Below are 23,316 nucleotides of genomic sequence, written 5' to 3'. Positions count from 1 at the left end.
ATGTTTGTGGTCCATCTCAATATAAAGGATATATATATATATATATATATATATATATATATATATATATATATATATATATATATATATATATATATATATATATATATATATTAGGATTTTTTTGGAAAAAGGAGTGTGAAACTTTTCACTTTTGAACTTATTAATAACTATTAATTTAAATACAAAAGTGTTTGATAAAATTAGGTGATAAGTACAAAGTAATGTAACAACATATTATTATATAAATTTTATTATACAAATATTATTTTTCCAAAATATATATATATATATATATAAATACTTTTTGTTTTAAAGAAAAATATTATTACACAATTATAATTTCAGAATTTTTTAAATAATTAATTTTTTATTAAAGATTTAAGTTTCTATTTCTTTTAATTTGTATATGTTTTTTCATTTGAATAAATCATTTTATCTAAATTGGTTTATCTAATAAAAGTTATAAATAATACAAACAAAGAAAAATATAGTGTAACTCATCTAATATTAAGTTACTTACAAAAGGCTAAAATAAGTTAAAAACTAACTTATTAATCTTGTAAACTGGTAAGTAGGCACCTATAATTATATATTTATACCTGTTTTTTTTTTTTTGGTAATCTGTTGAATATGATCAAATTCTACACATAAAAAAAATGCATATTTTCACATTAATAATGTTATGTAGAGGTTTACGGTGTAGGTAAACCAAAATTGCAAAATAAATATTTCATTATAATAAATTAAATTCAAATCAGTCAATCAGTTCTAAATTGTGACTTTTTCTATTCTTGAAAAATATTCTTTATTAAACAAACTATTTTCTGATAATACCTAAGAGTCATAATTTCCGAATAAAAGTTTTATCTTATGCCCAACGGTTCCTGATTGGCTCTGTACGGTAGTCAGTCGCAGAATTTTCTTTCATTATTCTAAAGAGTTTGAAATTCGCACCTCTATTTTTCGCCTTAAATAAATTAAATAAAAAATAAAATATATGAAATATTGGCATATTTAATGACTAAAATACAATTTTTATTTAATAAAAAATAACTATTTTCATAAACGAATTTCTAATTATTAATTTCAAGATAGAAAAGCAGGTACATTTAATTTTGTTGACGGGTCTCTCTAAAATATAGAAGGAATTCAGAGCAACAACAACATGCATGAATGGAATTGAATTTGATCCCAGGAACCCACGTCAAATAAAACATGCGTATATTTAAAAAAAAAAGATAAAAAAGAAAAAAGTGGTGATATTATATTAGTAATAAATGAAAATGAAATTAATTTGATGAGCAATGAAGAGAGCACAGGAGAAGAGAGGTTGGGTGGTTGTTTCTGAGAGTGTCTGTGGCTGTGGTTGGTGGTTTGGAAAGAAGGAATGAGTGAGTCTGAGTCTGAGTCTGAGTCTGAGTGAGATTAAAAGCAGCAGTAACCTCTTTAACGTTCACGGGTTTGGCTATCGTTTCCAACCAAACCTTCTCTCTTAAAATCTTTCAAACTTAACTAGGGTTTGGGAATCACTCCACACTCTACAAAAACACCAAACAAAACGACTATATATATATATATATATTAACACTTCAATTAGGGTTTTGATGTTCTTCAAATGCAGAGTTTTGATGACTTGTGAATGGAGATTTTCTCTCTTTTCTCCGAACCGTCCTACGTCGCCGTTGCCGTCACCGCTTTCTGTTTTCTCCTAGCGGTCTACTCTCTTCTCCGATCGTTTTCCCTTCCTCGGAGATTTACTCCGCCGAGGAAGCACCACTGCGATTGCGCCTCGGATTCAGCATCCGTGGCTGCTGCAGGCGCCGTGCCCTACCTCAACGGCGCCGTTGAAATGCTTGAGCCCAGTCCTGTTCCGGCGCCTGTGGTCTTGGGGGAGCGGTTGACGGGGTCGTCCATGATGGAGGAACTGGTTCCGGAGATTACGACGCACGCGCTCAGTTACTTGGATTATCCCAGTCTCTGTCGTCTCTCCATGACCAATTCTTTGATGCGAAAGGCCGCGAATGATGATAATGCTTGGAAGGCCTTATATCACAAGGTGAATTACTGAATTCTGATTCTCCTGCCTCTGTTTTTGTTTGTTTGTTATCTCGTGCTATGTAGGAAATTATGTTAGGATTTCTAGTTCTTTTAGGCTTTGTACTTTTTCTTGAGAGTGGTTATAAATGAGGCTGCAGAGTTTCTACTGGTTTGTTTAAAATGGTTTCGGGCATTTTCTTGCCTTTTTGGCCGTAGTTGTATGTTTTGTTATTGGAGGAAAAGATTGAGTTGAATCATGTCAGGAGTGCTCTTTCACAAATCTTAGAGGAGGGTTTGAGAAAACGTCACTCGTTTTAGACTATAACCGCGGCCCTATAGCTGTTGTTTACAACATTGATGCAAAACTTTAAGACCTCCTAGAAAACAAGATGGTTGCAGCACTGGGTTGGTTATTTAACATGGATGAAGGGTTCCTAGAAGACACAAGGTGGCAGCACCTTAACCGTTTTAACATCATGCATGTAAAGCTTTAAGGGCTTCCTAGAAAACAAGAAGGTGGTGACACTTTAATGTTTATTTAACAACGTTAAGCTTTATAGAAAACTAGTAGAAAACTAGAAGGCAGCGACACTATAATGGTTATTTAATAACGTTTAAGCTAAGCTTTAAGGCTTCCTAGAAAACAAGTAGGTGGTGGCACTACAACAGTTATCTAAAATCTTTGTTGCAAAATTGCAAGGCTTCCTATAAATTAAGAAGACAGCGACACTAAAACAGTTATTTAACAACACAGATGAAAAACTTTAAGGCCTCCCAGAAAACAAGAAGTAGGCAGCACTATAACGGTTATAACAACATACATCCCAGAGCTTTAAGGTTTTCCTAGAAAACAAGAAGGGGATGGCATTATGACAATTATTTAACAACAAGGATAAAGCTTTAAGGCTTCCTAGAAAACAAGAAGGTAACAGCACAGTAATGGTTATTTAGCAACATTGAAGTAAAGCTTTAACGCCTACAAGAAAATAAGTTGGGGTGATGGCACTACAACAGTTATCTAACAGCACATGGATGTAAAATTTTAAGGCTTCCAAGAAATCAAGAAGGCAGAGGCACTAATATTGTTATTTAACGCATCAATGCAGAACATTAAGGCTTCCTAGAAAATAAGAAGGTGCATTAAGGTTCGTGGTTTGTAACAATTGCTGATGGAAGAAATAATTGTAATGTAATTAAAGATGCTATTAATGTTTGGTTGGACATGCAAAAAAACTGTCCTTGAATTTTCAAGGGGAATACACGGGATAGATTTAACACAATGAAGCATGCTTGTCCCTGTTTTGGCTCTGACACCATTGATAGGATTTTCTAGGGTGAGCCTGTTACCTAGATAAATAATTGGCTCTGATACTATCATTAGGATTTTTCTAGGGAGAATACACTAAGGAGATTTAACACCAATGATCCATGAGTTAACCATACAAAAGATTATTACATCACTTCTAACCCAAAACTTTAAGACATTATGTTTGGGGATCTTTTTTCTTATATGTTCAACTTTTTTTTTTTTTATTCAATGTGAGACTTTCAACTCATTTGGATTCCTAATAGATTGAATTTTTGAGTTAATAATTATGACAATTTGGTGCATTTAAATTTTGTCTGCATACAAGTTAATTTTCTATAACTAAATAATTGTTTATGTGTGTGTGTGTGTCACAATTTTCTTATATTTTCTACTATCCACATTTGTTAACAACAATGGTATTAGGATTTCAACCTGCCAACATCTCTTTCTTATATCCAAATCATTCTCGCATTAAGTTTTGGGGTTTACCTGGAGAGATAAATGGATTTGTCTGTAACTTTTTGTGATACTTCTTTGTGTAAGTAGGCTGCTAGGAACAACCATCCATATAAGTTCTGTTTCTTCTCTTCCTATGTGCAGTTTTGAAATGTCAGATTAAAGATGCAATAATGCAGGGGGAAATGATTATGTTGTAGGATAAACCATAAAAGTGTAAATTAAATTGATATGAGCAATAACTATGCTTTAATTTGTCCTATCTGAGAATGTATGCGATTACTTTCATTGGACTCTTTAGTGAGTTCCATCATTCTGATTTTGTTATAACCTTTCTGAATTTGTGGTTTTAGGACTTCACATTGGAACAAGATAGTATCACACCCACTAATGGGTGGAAGGCGTACTATGCTGCAACAAGAGCAATTGTGAATATTAATACAGAATTCTTCAATATTGTAAGAGATAAGTCTCTTCCAGCAATGAGTCGTTTTTGGCTGAATGCGGATTATGTGAAGTGCATTCATGCCTCAGGAGAACTATTTTCCGGGTATGAGTTTAGCTTCTATCCATTTTGCAAGAATATTTTCGTTTTGGACCAGCTGTTCATATTGATTTCATATATAATAGGTTGTTGTGATAATTAAAAAGATTGTTTATATGCTACGAATGGTATATATATCAAACTGCCAAAAATTCATGGATGCATATTTGTCATAGGTCATTGAATTTCATTTGTAATGATAATAATTTAAATTTGGACCAGTGATATCATATTTAGATCAAAAAATTATAGGATGTATTATTATGTTATACCTTTTCAAAATTTTACTCCTTAGAACTTGTTTGTGGGATCTAATGTAGGATTTTACTGGAGAGATCTAAATCTGGACCGGTGATATCATATTTAGATCAAAATTTTACTGGAGAGATCTAATGTAGAATGTGGCAACATTAGAGTGCAAATTTCTGTTACTGTTCTTTTATCTTGGATACTTTAACTGAATTCTCGAGCAACACTAGTTTCAAGAATACAGGTTTTCGTATTACTGTAGAACTTTGATAATCCAGATATACATGCATTTTGAACAAAAATAGAATATTTTTGTCCTTATGAAAAAAAATCTCGTTCATTCCGTATATAGTTTTTTCTGAAGTTCTTGCAAGCCTGTGAAATTATGTATCGATTTTATTTTTTTACCATAATCCATTTTCTGCAATGCATCCAGTAACACAATTGTCCATGCTACAGGTTTAATGCAGTAATGCAGAGTTGGCAACTAGTATTCAACTGGGAGCAAGGATTGAATTTTCAGGTTCGAGATGTGCGCGCTCGCGTCTTGGCAGACATGGCTTGGGTTACCATGAGAACATATGTTGACATGGATACAGGGCCATTCAATGTGACCAATGTTTTTGAGTTCCATAATGGACGGTGGTATATGGTTCATCATCACAGTTCTATGATGAATGGGGATGTGGACCATCAGATAGTGCATGGATAATAGTGAGAGATGATACATTTTATGTCTGATACTGGTTACAAAAGGTGGTTTTATTTGCAGAAGCAAGATGCTTGAAATTTTCGTGATTTCTTTGAAAGATCCTTTTGTAGTTTCCAATTTTAGTTTCATTTTTATACTGTATATAAGACAGGCAGTGGCAATGGCGCCAGAAAAGAGTTATAAGTACAGTAAATGGATTAAAGTAAACGCAAAAAAGATGGGCAGGAAAAGTGGTTACCTGTGAATGATACGTTGGATCAGGACGTTCATACTTTGCAGGCATCCAATCTACTTGTGAAAAGCAAGGCTGAGCAGTCGTCGGGGGGAGCAAATGCACAAGCATTCTCTATTTTTTTCGTGCATCCTAGTTGTGCATCATTTTCCTGTGAGTTGATTTTTGAATCCTATGCTAACAAAATCATGATTTTATTGTAAAGCATGATTACGAGAGATTCAGAATTGGCGTAGAAAGCATATAACACAATTCGGATGTCAAAAGTATAATTTGCGAACGTACTAAAAATTTTCCCAAGTAATCTTATCAGAATGAAGGAATATAACAATCGTAAGATCACGTGCTAAAATGTACTGATGAATTTTAATTTGCTAATATGTTTAGACTTTTATGTTATTGTTTGTGAATTGCTAATAATTAATTCGAACACTAAATGAATTAAGTATAGAAAAATAGAGGGCGAATTATCAGTCTGTTTTGGCAAGACTTCAACAATAAGTTTTGCTGCCAAACTTAATATTACTTGGCAGAGCCTGCCCACGTCACTTTATTAGTGGTGAGTAGCGAGTAGTGAAGTAGTTGTTACATCGTTGCGTTAGCACTTGTTAGCCTCACGTTGCAACGGTGTGAGTGGAGCACGTTATCCACCCCAGAGAGCGCGAGAGGAGAGAGAATGACAATATCTGTTTTCTCAGTTCCGACGCCTCAGTTGTGCAGCTACAAAAACTCGTGGCCAACTCCGACTTACCCTTCTCTTTCTTCTTCTTCTTCGAATTTAACTGTTACACTGTGCTCTCCTTCTCCTCCAACTTCTGTTATCGATGATGGTACTTCTCCTGTACCAGACGATATTCCTCTTGTTGATCGGTCAGAATTCGTGAGGTATAATGATTTAGCATTGTATGTAATTCCCGTACCATCTTGTCTTCTCTCTTGCATGGAAAATAGTGTGTGTATATTTTTTTCTTGACAGAGAGCAACTAATTCGAGGTGTTTTTCACAGCGGTTGTAAGGCATGTGGAAGAGAAGAAATAGAGAAAGGATGCAATGGTGAAGGAAGGATTCAGGGTGGAATTGCAACAGTACCAGGGTTTGGGTGGTGGCCTATAAAGGCTTACAGGCCATGTCCTGCATTTGTGGCATCGGGTGGTAGGTATAGGCGGCAAGGACAAAGCATGGACGAGGTTGTCTCTGGAAGCGGTAAAACATCTACAATTGGAACTGCCGGTGACTCGAAGAAAAGGTACGCGTAATTTCCCTTCTTTTCAAGAGCTTTTTATTCTCTAATATCTAACTACGTGTAATTTTTTTTTATCATAGTTGTGAGTATTTTGTTAGTGGGGGGTTAAACCCTTAACCTCTCCCACTTTCCCTTTTAAATCTTTCAAATCAATCTTATATAACTCCCAAATGCTAGTAAAGAAGTTGAACACAGAACCTCTCTCACTTTTCTTTCTATCTTTACCACTAAGTCGATATATAGCTTTGTGGAATGTGTGGTCTACACATCATAAGTTGACTACTAATCTCCTACCTTAGATGTTTTAGTCTTTCGTACCACTTCTGATTGATGAAACTTTCAACAAGATAATACGTGCTTTAAATAAATTTTCAGCATTCATCTCGAAAGTAAGGACAACATTCACTCTGTTGTATTTCGCTTCCCGGGATTCTAATATCAAATTTTGATTGCTCTTTGATGAGTACCCCTTTGGTCTGGTAAGGATCTAATAGATCCCCATTACTCTCCTTTCGTCCTTATAAGAAGTGAAAATGTTTTCATGGATGTATGAATAAGGTAGAGAATAGTTGTATAAGACGAGATATGACATGGTACTTTTCGAGGAAAAGACCACTCTATCAACTAAGGTGGTTTGAACACACATAGAGAAGACCAACCACAAGAAGAGTAGATCTTATCATTTGCAACCTTATGAAAAAGGGATCTCATGGTGAATATTATTGTTGAAGATTTCGTTTTTGAACAAACCCAATGATATTATGTTCTCATCTAGTGCGATAAAATATTGTTTATGAGAAGTGTATCAACCACTAGGACTAAAAGTGTTCTCCCACAAGGTAATAAAGACTACTTTGTTTTATCCGAAACCGATTCATCAGAGATGCCTATTTGATTATAAATCCGTTTTCAGTGTCACTTTGAATCTCTCTTGGTTCGCCTCTTACTCTAACCAGCTTCCCTACACCTGATCAGTTCTCTAATTGGAACTTCTATTGGACTTGTTAAGAGATACAATTATATTTGTGGTGTTATCTTTCAAGTCTGCATGCTTGTACATGCATGGCCTCTTCTCTCGTATATATTGATTCTCTCTCACTCGTATTATATACACATATTTAATATAATAAACATTAGTGTTTTCCTTTCTCTGTTTTCGTTTGCTAACATGGTATCAAGAGCTTAATCTCTTGTCATGGCTTCCGCAAACTCAGAATTTTCCCCACCCTCTCGTCATCAAACCTCTTTTCTCCCCCACACTTTCTCCAGCCCCATCAACCTTGTTTTCGTTCTCTAACAGGACTTTCTCTCATGTGTCCATAGTCCAAACCAACAACAGTGTGATTTTATCTAGTTTGAGTCCTATGATTTACTATACATTGTATGATAGATCCAAGAATCCTATTTTCAGCGTCAAGACAGTGCTAGCCCACTTCTTAACTTTCCTTCATTCTTGCAATCCAGTTTATGCTTAACTAAACACGAACCATGTCATTTCAAAGCTTCTTCACATATCTCCAGTTTACATTTTATTTCTTCTTCGGACCTTCCTATTAGAACTTTACCACTGTACTATTTGCAAAAGACATTCATTGAAGTTCTGGCTCCTAGGTATGCCGAATACGAATGTCCAAAACCTTAGGTAAAAGAATCAGGGCCTGAGGTTCACCCTTTTGAGAAGAGTATCACTTCAATAAGCACAGACATGTTTTGATGCAGGTGTGGTCTTTAGTTTGATTATCGAATGCCTGAACTATTGATTTGGCATGTTAGGTTGGAATTGTGTCACGGGTGCTTGGCTGAGTTGAGTAGAAGTTCTTTGTTATATTGCGAATGTATTAGAACTGCTAGCTACTTTGGTTTCACAGAAACACACAATCGTGTTTTCCACTTTTATTCTGGTTGGTTGTGCACAATTTGAAGTTAATGCAGATAATTGAAAAGCTTGCGAAAAACTATTTGTTATCAAGGGCCTTCTTTTGCTTTGTTTCCAGAAAATTAGTATTCCAGAGGAGAAATTAGAGTATCTGAATTAGCTAGCCTAAATTACCGTTCAAACTTGTGTATTAATCATATAGAGTGAGGTAAAGTGAGGTGGCGCATTCAGTTTGAAAATCTGAGCTCTACAATTTACCATGATTTTCTGATCTTTCACTTGCCTCTATATCTTCTAACTAGTGCTTTAAAATGGTGTCAAATTTTACAGTAACAAAAAGGAAAGTGTGAAGAAATCTAATAGGTAAAGGGGTTTGGAGGACTATTCAACTTTGAGTTGACAAAAGCAAAAGCTACGAGGAAGAGGGGGGTAAAGAAAAATGTTGGTTATGTTCTGGTCTGCTACAAATGGTAAATTTATCAAATATTGTGTAAGGATTGTGGAAATCTATGTACGTCTTATAATGCATTGGTAAATAGGGTGATGTCATGTAATCATGTATGCATTGGTAAATGATTTCTCCGAATCACGTTTGCTTTTTCCATTCATCTCCGGCATTCTGCCATTAGAATTACCTTAGGCTTGAATAGGTGAAAGAGGATTTAACACGGGAGAAAGGAATATAAAAAGTTAATATCATAATTTTGGGTTGTAACATAAAGGTGAGGAATAATAAAAGTATTTAACTTATATAATAATCTTATAATGCTGTTTGTCTTTATTTTTCTTTTCCTCCAAAAGAAACGAGAATTTTGTTTTATTTAGCTTAGTACTAGTTAAATAACTCGTCTGGGCTGGTTATTAAACTTATTATTGTTTAGTTCAATATATGTTCATGTATAAATAGTTATACTATGTATATTAATATTAGTATACATATGCAAATATCATTCAAAGAAAACCATTTCGTAAAAACACACACACGCACACAATAATGCATAATGTAATATTGTACCCGGTTTAAGGGTTTAAGGTTTGAGAAATGATTTTTTGACACCTAAATTTTTACATTCGTTTAACACTATCTTTACTTACTTTTAACTTTTTTCTTTTTTAAAAAACTATAAAATTTTACACTTTTTAGACCATTTTAATATTGTATTTTGTATCAAATGAATGTAAAAATGTGTCATTAAATTATTACTTAAAGTTTTAATCTATTCTTAAAAAAAGTTATCAATCAAGAATAATTGAAAATACTAATAAGATATGAATAAATAAATTAGGATATATTTATCGATATTCATATCTTATTATTTAAGGCTTTTATTTTTTTTAAATTGATCAATATGATTCTTTTAAAATGTTATCGTTTTCTATTTCAGGAAAAAGTTTAAATATTTTTTAACTTGTTCAAAAGGTGAAATTGTTTTATTAGATTCGTTTACATGAAAACCGGATAATCCAACTTGTTCTATTTGATCAACTTATAAAAGATCTTTTAAGAAAAAACAAAATTTTGGAGATCACCTTTCAAAACTATTAAAATGTTTTTTACTTTTAATTTTTTCCCATTTTCGAAAGTCAATTAAGTAAAAAAAAAAAAAAAAAAAAAAACTTACTTTAAAACAACGCAAACAACATAAAATTATCCTAAGTTTTAATTACTAAAAGTAATAAAACAGGGTTAAAAAAGTAGGTAATAAATAAAACCAATAATTAAGTAAATATGATTTATTATTTTCTTTTATTCTCTTGCAAAATAATTTATAATTAATTATTATAAATGTTTCTTATTTACGACTTTTTGACAGAGGTGCTTTGGTGGTTATTTTTGTTTCCGGATAGAATTAAAATGTTTTCGAAAAAATATATGTTAAAGCGGATTGGATCAGATCAATATCATATCTTATTTTCTCTTAAAAAGTATTATATTAAAAATAGTATTATATTAAAAATAATGATAATATTTTCTTGACAATATCTTGACCTAATAATAATCATAAATATTAACGTAGATTTTTAGTAGTATTAAAATGTTGGCAGAAAAAAATTGTAAAAGTATCATTATTCTATATTAAATATCTGGATTGATTTAATTAAATTTGAATTTCAATTCAATTTTACAAATATTCTAGCAGTTCAATTATATGATATTTTAATCTAGTTTTTCAATTCACGGTAATTTGGATTGATTTAACGTGTGAATAAACACCGTTAATTGGCACGCTTTAGCTACTAAGAGACACAATACACTACACTCACACCTATTCAACACATCCGAACTCGTTTCAATTTCTCTCCGAAATCAATCTATAAGAATACTTGTCTCTGAGAAATCAGCGAGACTGCAAAATGGATACTGACACAAAACAGCGAATCGAGGAAACAGTTCGCAGGATTTTGCAAGAGTCGAACATGGACGAGGTTACGGAGTCTAAGATTCGAAAGCAAGCCTCCGAGGAGCTCGGTCTCAACCTGTCTCAGCCCCAATTCAAAACCTTCGTGAAACAGGTCGTGGGGGCTTTTCTGCAAGAAAAGCAGCAAGAAATAGAAGAACAGCAGCATCAACAGGAAGAAAATGATGAGGGAGAAGTTGAAGAAGGACAAGGAGAATCCAAGGGCAGGGAGTACGATAATGAAGGCAATCTCATCATCTGCAAGGTTTGTTCGGTTTTTCTTTCCTCTGAACCGCTTTTGCCATTTTACAGGTGGCAGTGGGAAAAGGGTTCCTTGGGTTGATTTTGTTTTTGGATTTCAGCTTTCAGAAAAGAGAAGGGTGAGCATTCAGGATTTCAGAGGGAAAACGTTGATCTCCATTCGCGAGTACTATAATAAAGGTGGCCAGGAACTTCCTTCTAACAAAGGTAGCTTGTGTTATTTGTTTTGGTTAAGCCTTTTTTTCGATTCTCCTGTTTCCTTTGGTAAAGGAGTTATGGTTTTGGATTGTGGGGACGCTAAAAGTTTTTATTTTTCTTGTGTGTGTGTGTGTGTGTGGAATGTAGAATGATACACGTACGCCTCCATTTTTTATACACTTATTAAACAATTTTGTATACATCTGTTAAAGACTTGATTTTTCTTTCTATTTCTCTTTTTGTGAAATCAAATATTGTATAAATCTGTGACTTTTATTCTCTCTACTTGAATATCAAATGTTAATCAATATCTTGGGTGGACAAGAATCATTTTACCTTTCGAAAGAGGGGCGGTTGGCGGTTTTTGTTTTAACTTTTTTAATTATGATCAAATCCTTGTTGTTAACATGAAGCTAATTACTAGAGAGGGGGACTGGAAAAAACGTTCCTTTCTGATATTCAGTGGTTTGTTAACACATCTTTGCATAGTGGTTTAAGTTTAGTGTAGGAGTTGAAGACTTTGCAGACATCATATGATATTTGAGGCCATTTATTTAGGACTGTTTTTGGTGTGTGTTGACTTCGTGTTGTGTAATGTTCAGTGCATTCCTTCCGTATACATCGCATTGAAAATCAAAGGCATTAGATTAGCCTTGAAATAGTAACAGTGTGGGATTGAAATGCGATATATCTAAGAAACAGCTGAACCAAAAGGGGTTTTGGTTTCCTCTCAGCATTACACCTTAATGTTAATTGGACTGGTCTATATATATTCCTTGAACAGATCATTAAAGTGTCTTGATTTGAAACTACGTGTCTTCAGTATCATATTTTGTTGGACTACACATATCAACTCCACGTTGCTAATTTGACTAGATAGAAGCCTCGGTGTTGCAGTTGGCATGCCAAAATTCTTCTATTCAAGAAATCCCTCTGCACTATAGCACGAAAGTGCCTATGCCTATTTGAGCCTTAGTAGTCCTGCATTCCTGTGTGATGTGAAACAAACACTATTGCGTGGTGAGATCAGTACTATTCTGCATTTGGTTTTGGCAACTTGATACTTGCTAGTTGTTATGCCCACGTGTGGATTGATAAATAGGACCTTTTACTAAGAAAAAGGTAAAAGGAAAATTCTGTATCTGCATTGATTATATGTTCATAGTTAGTTCTTCATTAAGTTTATCTTTTCTTATCTAATCCAGAACTAGAACTAAGAAAAGAAAGTAAGGTTTGTGGCTACTGTTTCAGACAAGTGGCGCTGAGTGTAGCAATTTGGCCTTTATTTTTATTTGTTTCCTTGTGTAACTCATGATGCTTATCATGATCTATAACTGAAGGTTATTTTCTAATTCTGACTTCCTTTGTCTTTCAGGAATAAGTTTGACTGAAGAGCAGTGGTCTATCTTTAAAAACAATCTGCCTGCCATAGAAAAAGCCATTAAGAAAATGGAATCTCGTTGATACAAGGGTGTGATGATTTACATACATACCTCACTCATCAAGGACATACTAAGTAGCTTTGCTTGTATCTTTTTGGTGAATATCCTGCTCCATGGTGCCCTTTTGATGCTATGGACCATTTTGGGACCTGGAGTCACTGTGAATCATGTACTATTCAAGTGTTTTGCAACCTGAATTGGTAGAGCCATTTCAGGAAAGACTCTGGAGCAAAGTTATCATGAAAGTCACTTTAAATTAAACACATTATTCTGTTATTTCCTTCAATATCGTTTTTACCCTTTTTTACGTGAAGGCTTTCAAATTTACTCCCAACCCAAAAATCACAAATAGCATGTTTTTCCTAACGTAATTTTAAACCAAAAGATATAAAAAATAAAACGCCTTCCACCTTATGCACTTCCAATGTACGTTAAACACCTTCAGATGGTATTTGTAATATAGCTGAAGTCTTCCCAGCGTTTTCTAATTATATTTTAACGATGGTTGAGTTTAGTTTGGTAAAATGTAGAAGAAAGCTGGATTATGATATAAACTGCGGATAGTCATGGAGACTGGTATCTTATTGTGTCCCAAGGGAAAAAACATTGAGTTAGGTAGTAGTAGGTGGATTCTTAGCGGTCAGAATCATGTAGTTTTTATTTATTTTTGTTTTTTAAACTTCACGAGGTGAAGGGAAGGTTACTTGTACGAAGTTGAATGCAGATAATTGAGGTTCCTACATCGTATTGTTGATGGATGATGCGTCTAGACTGCATTCAGACATGACCCAACTGGTCTTGTCAACCAGCAAATATGTCTTCAAACCTGATTATTATAAAAATATAAAAATAAATATTTCCTGTTTTGAGTGCGGAGATTGGAAAAATGGTTCTGCAGAAAAGTTTTTTCATGGAAAATTTAACTTGTTCTCGTGAAACAATTCGATTTAGCACTGCATTTAGGATCAAACTTTAACCATTTTTCAGGCCACGCTCAGAAAAACATGGATGACGGGTAATCCATAACATCTATCCGATTCCTTAAAAAACATTAAAAAACATCTATCTGGTGTTTTAGGCCTGAGGATGATTAATCGGTGTCTTGTGACCAATTCTTGTGGTATGTATGATGCAGAAACAGAAATCTGGAAATACTATCAAACTGGAAAATCTTTTACAATCCTTACATTCATTAAAATTTGGACAGGTTGTCCAAGTATATATGCAGTTCATGACCTATTTGTCATGGAAAACCTAACACACTTCCTAAGTGCTTTCTCCATAGCTTATACCTGTATCTAGAAACCCTTTCCCTAACAAGATCCCAGATACAAATTAGAGCCTGCAGTGGCATTGGCAGTGTCTTTGGCAAATTTCCCACTAAAGAGTGTTGTCTTCCACCCCACTTTCCAAGTGCTCATGGTTGGACTCCTTGAAGGACTAGTGGTAGAGCATCCAGTTGCAGCCATCCTCATCTTCTCAATCAGAGCTTCAGTATTCACCTGCTCTGACAAAATCTCCTCCAGTTGCCTCTGCTCAATCACCAACTTCACTCTCCACACGCCGTTCTTAGCCACTGGCAACACTTCAAGCGCCGACCCATTTGACAAATTCTCAACATAATCACACGCTGCAGACTTACTTCGAAGACCTCCCACTCCTTCTTCAACTCCAACGTTGACACAGCAACTTTTTTGCCCCTCCTTCAACGGAAGAAGATAATAGAAAAGACCATAGCTTAACCTCTCTTGCTCTTGCAAAGGTTCTGAAGCATGACCCTGGCGGAAAATACCATAACCAGGGTAATGTTGAAGCACTTGAGCCACAGTCTTGGGAGCTTTGAACTGCAAAATAGCACCGCTGTCACTCATAACCCGAATAGTATGGTGACACTCTCCAGTGGTACCCTTCATGGAACAATTCCCCATTTCCTTGATTTTCAGTGAAGCTTTCAATGTTCAATGTTTCTTCATTCCAAGCTTATATATTAAAGTTTGAAAATTGGTGTGTGAAAACTTGTCCTCACACACGTTACTGTCTTTTTTGGACTTTGTTTATTTTCATTGGTGAAGTTATCTCAGCGGCGCGCATGTGAAATTGGACCGTTGGCAACTGCTATGACAAGTGTGCTATCTGTGATGACCCATCCAAAGGGAAAACAACAGAACCAGACCAGATTCTCAAATTTAATACTATTCAGAATCATATTTATTTCAAATATCCGCTCCAGACCCTCTGCATCTCTCTCTTCTTGGTGCTTCTCGTTTTATCATCTCTTTTTATGATTAAGTTTAACCCAATTTATTTATTTTTAACTTAAATCCAAACAGTTAACTATTATTTTCAAAAACATTGTTACCCACAAAATTCCATTTACAGGAAAAACTACAAAATGAAAACTCTTTAAAATTTAATTACAAAAACAACCATGTTTGTTAAATAGACCTGTTTTTTTAGACAATATTTAAATATAAAAATTTATTTTTTATTTATGCATTATTAAAAATATTTGTTAAATTTAAAATATTTTTTTACGTTTAGTTTCAGATTTTGTTTTAAATTAGTTACTATACGTGATAATTGACTATCTTTCACACCAAATATAAGTATCAGTCTTTCTTCATTTCTCTGTACACTCATTTTTTTACTTTCTTCATTCCAACAACAATAGGTGTTATTTAAGTTATAAGTGACTCTGAATTTTGTAAATCTTTTAAATATATAAAAATTTCAATTTTTTTAAATTATTTGAAAAAACAAACAACTACTTTATAATTTTATAAAAAGAGTGTACTTTGAATAACTTTTAAAGAGTTGCTTGAAAAAATATCAGAAATTAAAAACTGAAAATCTACACATACTAAAGGTAAATATATGGAAAAACTTAAAACCCTTTTTTACAAATTCCTATACTAATCCAAATTCTCTTTGGTTTGTGAAAAAAGAGAAAAGGAATGATGTTAATTTGGTGCAAAGGGACAAAAGTTGTCTGTTAAAAAAATATTGAATTATTTGTATGAACATCATTTGTGGATCTTAAGGATAATTAGTTGAATTTTTAGTTGGAACTGAACAAAATTCCTACAATATTGTCCCGACTTGAAGCACTTTTGGATAAATGATCATAGTTTTACTAAGAAATCAAATATTAGAAGATGCCTTCACTTCACGGGACATACTATTTTTTGTCTATTTGGTCCGTGACATTGCTCCAGTTTCCCAGTTTTTTCGGCCATCTCAAACCCATTGGGATCATAACATGTTACTGTTACTTCTTTTTTTATGTTGAAAATATATTTTTTTTTCTAATTGTTTCTTATAAGAAAATATTCCACAAACATTCATAGAATTTGTGCAAGATTGCATGAATGAACCTTCATCAACTACTGTCTGACAAGGTTTGGATTTATTAATGCAAGAATATGCTTTGTCTTTATAAAACATCATGTTACTGTTTTCTATAAGAGTATACAAGTTAATAAGTGTAAGATAATAAGGATAATATATTTTGATAACATTTTTTTTATAACATTTGAACATCATCTATGTGTCATTATATGATTAATCTAAAATTATTTCACAATCAATAATAATAATCATAAATACTACTATAGACAAATCATAGAATGATACGTAGATTATGTTCAAATATTGTAAAAAAAATATTGTCTAAATATCATTATCCAGATAATAATTATGAATAAATAAGGAAATATAACACACAAAAATATTAAAGATAATTTTAGATATGGTCAAGTTTTCCCATAAACTAATCGATTTTTAACAAGTTGTTAAGATAAAAGGTGTTAATTATAAGTAAGTAAGAAATATTGGTCAGGTCATCTAGTATTAAAATCAGATCAGTCCATAACATAAAAATAATAAATACGTAATTAATGTATAATCTATCTTCTTATCTCATATCATTATTTATAAATTTTTAATTAAGATTAACTTAATTACAGTTAAAATATGACTAATTGTTATTTAATCTTTAAGCAAATGATTTTAAAATTAGTTTACTTTAGTTAGACCAATCGATCTTCGCAATGTTTACACCGTTTGTTTCAATAAGATTAATAATCTAAACTAATAATTGATCAGAGTAATATATTGTACAGTAATCATGATTTATGATCATTACAAAAGTAATTAAGTGATTATCAATGATATTATCTGTACTATTATAGGTAGAAGTAAATTGAAAAGAAAAAAATAAGTGAATGTCATTTCTGCATAAACCAAATTAGTACTGTCATACGAAAAATAAAATTAATTTAGAGGTAGCAATCAAATACAGGGAATTATTGTCTAAGAATCCTTTAATAACGTAAAATTACAAAAGAGTAAATAATAACATGAAATTAAATTAAAAACGAGGAAGATTCAGAAAAACGGAAAGTTGAATTTTACTTAAAGTTTTTATTTGAGTGAAATGGGCGTATTGGCATGAAAGATGAGAATGAACATGGTGCCAAAAGTAAAACAACAATGGACAGGTCATAGCTAAGTCCAAGTGCGTCATTGGTGGTGTCTATGGGCTTATGGATGGGCTTTAACAATAATTGAAAAAGAGGATTTTTCTCTGTGCACCTCCCTTTTCTCTTCATGTATTTCATAAAATTCAAAAAACCCCACTTTATCCTTGTTTGGTGTTCCTAGCCCGAGCTGGTAGCCAACACCTTAGCAGTGTGTGGCACTGAGCCACTGTTTATTTCAGAAATAGTTCAAATGGTATTTTTGGATCTAAAAATATCTTTGAAAAATATTTTAATATTTTAAGTTGGATATTTTAAAAGTCAAAATATTTGTTTGAAACACTTAATCCAAAATATATTTATTTTACATTTTGGATTTACTGTTTTGAAATATATTTGCATATTTAGATATGTTTTTCAAAACATTTAGTTTTGTGTGAAAAATATTTTTATATTCAAGAACATTTAATTTGAAATATATTTTTTATACATTTAAGATGGAGTAAAAAATACTTTTAGATTTAAAAGAACTCGTGAAACACTGGTCTGATAATTTTAACGAGGGATTGTTTGGGAATAATAGGTTTTGTGGGGTGGGGGAAGGAAAAAGGGAGGTGGAGGAAGAAAGGCAAAAGGAAAGTTTGGTTTGGAAGGGAAAATATCGTAAAAGCTTAGCATTATGCGTTGTGTAGATGTTGTGGTGGAAATGAGAAGCATGTAATGCATGGTGCAGAGGCAGAGAAAAGAGGAGAGGGACCAAACTAAAATTGATTGTTTGTGGTGGCTATATCTGGCAAGTCCACGTGTCCACGTAATATAACACACACTCACATTTCTCTTATCTCTCGCTTTCCATAATTTTGTCCATTATAATCCTAACCACACGGATAATCTCTCTACCAAAGCCACATAACTATTATATCACACTCCAACCAGGCTATATCAACCTAAACATTATCATTATCTATTTTTTTTATATATATATTTTTAATTTATGAACTTAAATATATAAAATTAAAATTTGTTCGTATTTCACATTTTGGTCCTAAATTTTTAAATTTTTTTTTTTTATTAATGTCACTCTACCTACCATTTCTCCGTCCATAGATGCCTTATAATTCGACAAATATGTCTTAAAAAATATAAGTTTTGTGAATTTATCTTTTATGCCTTGGTGAGATTCTTTCTTCTTCTAGCTAAAAGTATGGAGTAACTTTTTAGCTTACAATGGATAGATTTTAGCCTACTTTATCTAATATCAAATTACATAGGTAGTTAATTTGGAAAAAAAAAAAATTGAAGTGAATCCTTCTGCCACGCATAAGAAATGAAGAAAAAACAAACCTTAATACTGATAATAGCGTGTTTGAAATAATTATAATTTTTTTTTTGCTTTTATTGAAATCTCCGGAAATAAAATAAAAGGCATAGATTGGAATGAATGGTGAATTCGAAAATAAGTGGACGAAAGGAAATGGACAATGATACTTGACACAAAATAATTAAAATATTATTACTTGACACTATTCTTTTTTGTTATTTCTTTTAGAAATAAAAAATATTACTTTTGTTATGACTAAAAATATTTTTAAATGGTAATAAGCAATGAAATGATTCTTTTGCAAAAAAAAAAAAAAGGTCATATATACTTTACACACACAAATATTTTATATTCATTTCATATTATATTTTTTTATTTTAAAATATAAAAGTTTATTTTTTATATAATTTTATATTTATAACGTGAAAATAGATATAAATATATTTCAAAGTAAAAGAGGTTAAAGAGGTGGTGAAAAAAGAATGAGATGTAGTATGTAGGTGGTCCAATGTGTGTATATAAGTTATGTGTATACGTAGCTTATATTGTGTGGAGAGACAAAGTGAGTGAGTGAGTAAAAGAAAGAAAAGGAAGGGAAATGGGGTGTGCTTCCTCTAAGGGTGTGGATGTGGCAGCGGTCCCTTACCGGCCGGCGCCGACGAGCTTCGCGGTGTTCGACATAAACGCGATCGAGGAGCCATGGCTGAAGCACCTGAACGAGACCTCCACCCAAATCCACCAAGACAAAACCCCTCTCCCCGCTCCTATCCTCCACAAACTCAACATGCTCGACGCCACCGACGCCCCTCAATCATGGGAGGAGGTCAGCAAAACACTCCAAGACCTCAAACCCGTCATCACCAAACCACCTACCACCTCGCCACCTCCGCAACCTCAACCTCAACCTCCGCAAAAAACTAACTCCTTCCACACACTCGAAGAGTTAGACTCCAAGTTAAAGCCCAAGCCCCAAGCAAAAGAGCCCGACGCAGCGAAGCCCGAAACAGTAAAACCCGTTGTGGCTAACGTGAACGTGGCTCGAGGGAGCAAGTTGAAGGACAACGTGTTCATAGTGCGGGACAGGTTGGAGAGAGAGAAGGAGGAGAAGGAGTCGGCGTTCGAGCGGCTTCGGAGGGATCCACTGAGCGCGTTTCCGGAGAAGTGTCCGCCGGGGGGGAGCGAGACGGTGGTGGTGTACACGACGTCGTTGCGGGGCGTGAGGAAGACGTACGAGGACTGCAACAGGGTGCGCGACGTGCTGGAGACGCACCGCGTGGTGTTCGACGAGCGCGACGTGTCGCTGCACGGGGAGTTTCTCCGGGAGGTGAAGGAGCTGGCGGGAGAGGCGGTGGCGCTGCCGCGGGTGTTCGTGAAGGGTAGGTATGTGGGGGGCTTGGAGGAGTTGGTGGAGCTGAACGAAACGGGTAGGCTGGGGAGGATACTGAGGGCCACACGTGTGGAGAGGGGTATCGGGAGGCAAACGTGTGGAGGATGTGGTGGGGCCCGGTTTGTGCCCTGTTTGGATTGTGGTGGAAGTTGCAAAGTTGTGGTGGATGGAATAGACAAACAGAGGTGTCCCAAGTGTAATGAGAATGGCTTGGTTCATTGCCCTTCTTGTATTTGATCACTCATCCACCTATTTCTTCATATTTCTACCTTTTAATACTTCCATCCAAATGTAACCGTTAGATTTCATCATGGCAAAATGTTCTTTTTAGATTTTACTAATGAAAAATGTTTTTTTAACAACAGTTTATATGAAAAAAAAAATAAGGGCCCAACCGGGTTCGAACCGGTGACCTCTTGATCTGCAGTCAAATGCTCTACCACTGAGCTATGGACCCGATTTGTAAAACGTTTGGCAAACATTATAAATAACAACCTATTACTGTTGTGTAAGTCAATTAAGCGTCCATCCGACCATATTTATGCACTTATAAACTATTTTCTTATAGCTGCAAAACTATGAAGGACTACGTCATTTATACATTAAGTATTTAAATATTCATTGATCAATTAAAATTTAATAATACACTCTGTGTTATATATTAAAAAAGAGTACATGTCATATTTCTATTGTTAGTTGCCCCTAAGTATAATATATTTTTTAGTTATTTTCTATCTTACATTTTAGTATTTAATCTCTTTTACTAAATAAACATGTTTGTTTGTGACTACTTATTCATTCAGCGTCCTCTTTTCTATGGTCACATAAAATCAATTAACATTTTTATCATTTAATATATAAAGAGGGAGTTAGTTTTATTATTTTCATATGAATAGTAAAATTAAAATATTGTTATTGTTGACACACTTTTAATTTATTTATATAAGTAAATTATAGTTTTATTTTAGTAAAAAATAATTTTACATTATAAATTTAAATTAATTTATATATACAAGAACTGATGATTAAGTGTGAGTTGCATGAAAAAAAAAACATTTTAAAACTATAAACTTAGAATAATTAGATAAATATAATAGTTCAAAATGTCCCTAGAGGCCCAATCTGCGTGAACTTGGGCTGACGGTGGATCAGCATCCGCATATATTTGGGTGTTGATCTTTGCACCTCTACATATTTGGTCCTTCACCTCCCATTCCAATTTTGTCCTTTTTTGTTTTTTATATTTTTATTTTTTATTTATATTTCTATTATACTCTTAAGTAAAATTTATTTTATAAGTTAATTTTAATTTCAATTTTCTAACGTAAAAAATCTAATTTTTTTTCTCAATGTTCTTCTCTCTCTTCTCAACGTTTTGTTCTCTTGTTGTTATTGTAGTTTTTTTTAAATTCTTTTGTGTTGACAATAGTTGGCTTGGAAGGAAAGTTGCAAGACAGTTCTTCATCTTCATCTTTCATTTCTGTGATCTTGATGGTATTTTGAAGGCTCTTCATCCTTTATCTATGTGATCTTGATCGTGAAGGCTCTTCATCTTTCATCTTTGTGATCTTAATCGTGTTTGAAGGTTGGTTAAATTATTTGAAAATAAAAAAGTAAAATTAAATTACTTGATAAAATAAACTAAAAACTAAAATAAATAAAAGTCGAGGCATAAATCGATGTCCGTCGACGGATGTACCACGTTCGTTTATGCCTCGCGTCTTCTTCCTCTAAACACTGATAAATCCTCACACAGAAAAAAAAAACAGCAGAAACCCGACGCAGTGAGACACCATTACATACATTTACAAAAAATAAAACAAGCAGAAATCAAGACGAAGACCATGCTCAAGAAACGAAACGCAAAAACTAAACTTTGCAGAGCTCTCGGAGTCGTACATGCACGAAGAAACCGAAACAAACCAGAGATCGAAAAACTAACCTCTCGAAGACCACGAAGCACCACCACCGGACACACCGTCGCACCGCCACACAGGCCGCACTGCCGCGCCAATGCACCGCCGCACCGCCGCGCCGCCCACCAACGTACCAACGCACCGCTGCACACACCACCACGAAATGCACAAACAGGACTACGAGTTGGGAATAAGAGGTTAAAAAAAATGAAAAGGATTGTGAAAAGGGGAAACAGTGAAGTGTGGAGTGGGTGGGGGTGTAGTGTTACGGTGAGGAGAGGGTGAAATTGAAAATGGGAAAGTAAATACAGGGTTAGTTAAATAAATGAGGGTTAAAAAAGTAAATAATAAAATACAAAAAAGGTTATTTTGGTAATATAAAAAAAATAAAAAATATGAGGAGATGGAAGGCAAAGGATCTAGACGTGCAGGGATCAACGCCCCATATATTTTGGAACAAATTTTTTGACATTTTCTTAATAATATTTCTGAAATAAAATTTTGAAATAGAATTTTCGAACAAAATTTCTAAAACATATGAAATGTAATTCAAAATAAATTTTATGGGATAAAACTCGTAACATTCCTGGGTTTTCTGAAGTAGTAGTACAATGTGGTGAACTGATATTTGAATATTTTCCTAATATTATGAAGTCAGTTAGTAACGATGGGGGTGTAGGAAATAATAGCTTTATTTTAGAGGTGTAATCAGCATATTATTTTAGGCTATTCAAGTTAAACAATTGGGCTTTATACAAGTGATGATGTTACTTGAAGGAGTTGTTACAAAGTTATCATTGTCTCTACAGATTTTAAATATTAATTTAAATATTTTAATATGAAATAAATCTAATTAAAATGTCATAACATAAGAGAAATTATCGGTAGTATCGTTAATATTGTATGCTGTTGAATTACATAACTAACCAATAAATTTTGTAGACGAAGAAAATCATGTGATTAGTAATAAGGACGTAACCAAAGATTTCAATAATGTTTTTGATAAATATAACTTTTTCAATAAATATATTAATTTTATTAAGACAATATTTAAAGAGCAGAAGAATGATAAAATAATGGAATTAAAAAATTTGAAACAAAACTTAACCTATGATCTTGTAATTTTTTTTCAAGTTAATTAATATTGATATAGATATAATATGTTGTTATAAGTTAAAAAAATCCTACTGGTGGAATAAAGTGTCAGAATAACTCACACTTAAGCAAAAGACAGTACAATAAGTGATCTAGAA

General features: G+C 33.5%; 5 protein-coding genes and 1 non-coding gene across 7 annotated transcripts; 4 read left to right on the top strand and 2 right to left on the bottom strand.

Moving 5' to 3' along the window:
• Window positions 1-1,212: 1,212 nt before the first annotated feature.
• LOC106768866 (F-box protein SKIP8) lies at window positions 1,213-5,808 on the top strand. The gene is made up of 3 exons (XM_014654230.2): window positions 1,213-2,059; window positions 4,159-4,355; window positions 5,058-5,808. Exons 1-3 carry the CDS (start codon window positions 1,643-1,645, stop codon window positions 5,308-5,310), a joined length of 867 nt encoding a protein of 288 aa, XP_014509716.1. The 5' UTR covers window positions 1,213-1,642; the 3' UTR covers window positions 5,311-5,808.
• Window positions 5,809-5,927: 119 nt separating this feature from the next.
• On the top strand, window positions 5,928-9,382 carry LOC106768868. 2 transcript variants are annotated; one of them, XM_022784284.1, is made up of 4 exons: window positions 5,928-6,427; window positions 6,519-6,788; window positions 7,161-7,264; window positions 8,992-9,382. In XM_022784284.1, exons 1-3 carry the CDS (start codon window positions 6,219-6,221, stop codon window positions 7,219-7,221), a joined length of 540 nt encoding a protein of 179 aa, XP_022640005.1. In that variant the 5' UTR covers window positions 5,928-6,218; the 3' UTR covers window positions 7,222-7,264; window positions 8,992-9,382. The 2 variants fall into 2 exon arrangements, with proteins under 2 accessions (XP_022640005.1, XP_014509718.1); XM_014654232.2 differs by lacking the exon at window positions 7,161-7,264.
• A 1,519-nt stretch (window positions 9,383-10,901) lies between these two features.
• On the top strand, window positions 10,902-13,268 carry LOC106766984 (RNA polymerase II transcriptional coactivator KELP). The gene is made up of 3 exons (XM_014651788.2): window positions 10,902-11,325; window positions 11,423-11,528; window positions 12,895-13,268. The coding sequence occupies exons 1-3, from the start codon at window positions 11,017-11,019 to the stop codon at window positions 12,981-12,983; spliced, it is 504 nt and encodes a 167-aa protein (XP_014507274.1). The 5' UTR covers window positions 10,902-11,016; the 3' UTR covers window positions 12,984-13,268.
• A 946-nt stretch (window positions 13,269-14,214) lies between these two features.
• Window positions 14,215-15,122, bottom strand: LOC106767886. The gene has a single exon (XM_014652847.2). It carries the CDS (start codon window positions 14,887-14,889, stop codon window positions 14,275-14,277), a length of 615 nt encoding a protein of 204 aa, XP_014508333.1. The 5' UTR covers window positions 14,890-15,122; the 3' UTR covers window positions 14,215-14,274.
• A 4,176-nt stretch (window positions 15,123-19,298) lies between these two features.
• Window positions 19,299-20,573, top strand: LOC106765694 (uncharacterized protein At3g28850). Its single transcript, XM_014650394.2, has one exon. The coding sequence runs from the start codon at window positions 19,359-19,361 to the stop codon at window positions 20,382-20,384; it is 1,026 nt and encodes a 341-aa protein (XP_014505880.1). The 5' UTR covers window positions 19,299-19,358; the 3' UTR covers window positions 20,385-20,573.
• On the bottom strand, window positions 20,533-20,604 carry TRNAC-GCA. The gene has a single exon. It is a non-coding gene; the product is annotated as a tRNA-Cys (tRNA).
• Window positions 20,605-23,316: the final 2,712 nt, after the last annotated feature.

The sequence above is a fragment of the Vigna radiata genome, chromosome 7 (genome assembly GCF_000741045.1).
Source record: "Vigna radiata var. radiata cultivar VC1973A chromosome 7, Vradiata_ver6, whole genome shotgun sequence".
Lineage (NCBI taxonomy): Eukaryota > Viridiplantae > Streptophyta > Magnoliopsida > Fabales > Fabaceae > Vigna > Vigna radiata.
The sequence above is the reverse complement of the archived record's forward strand: the minus strand, read 5'-3'. Positions and strand labels throughout refer to the sequence as shown.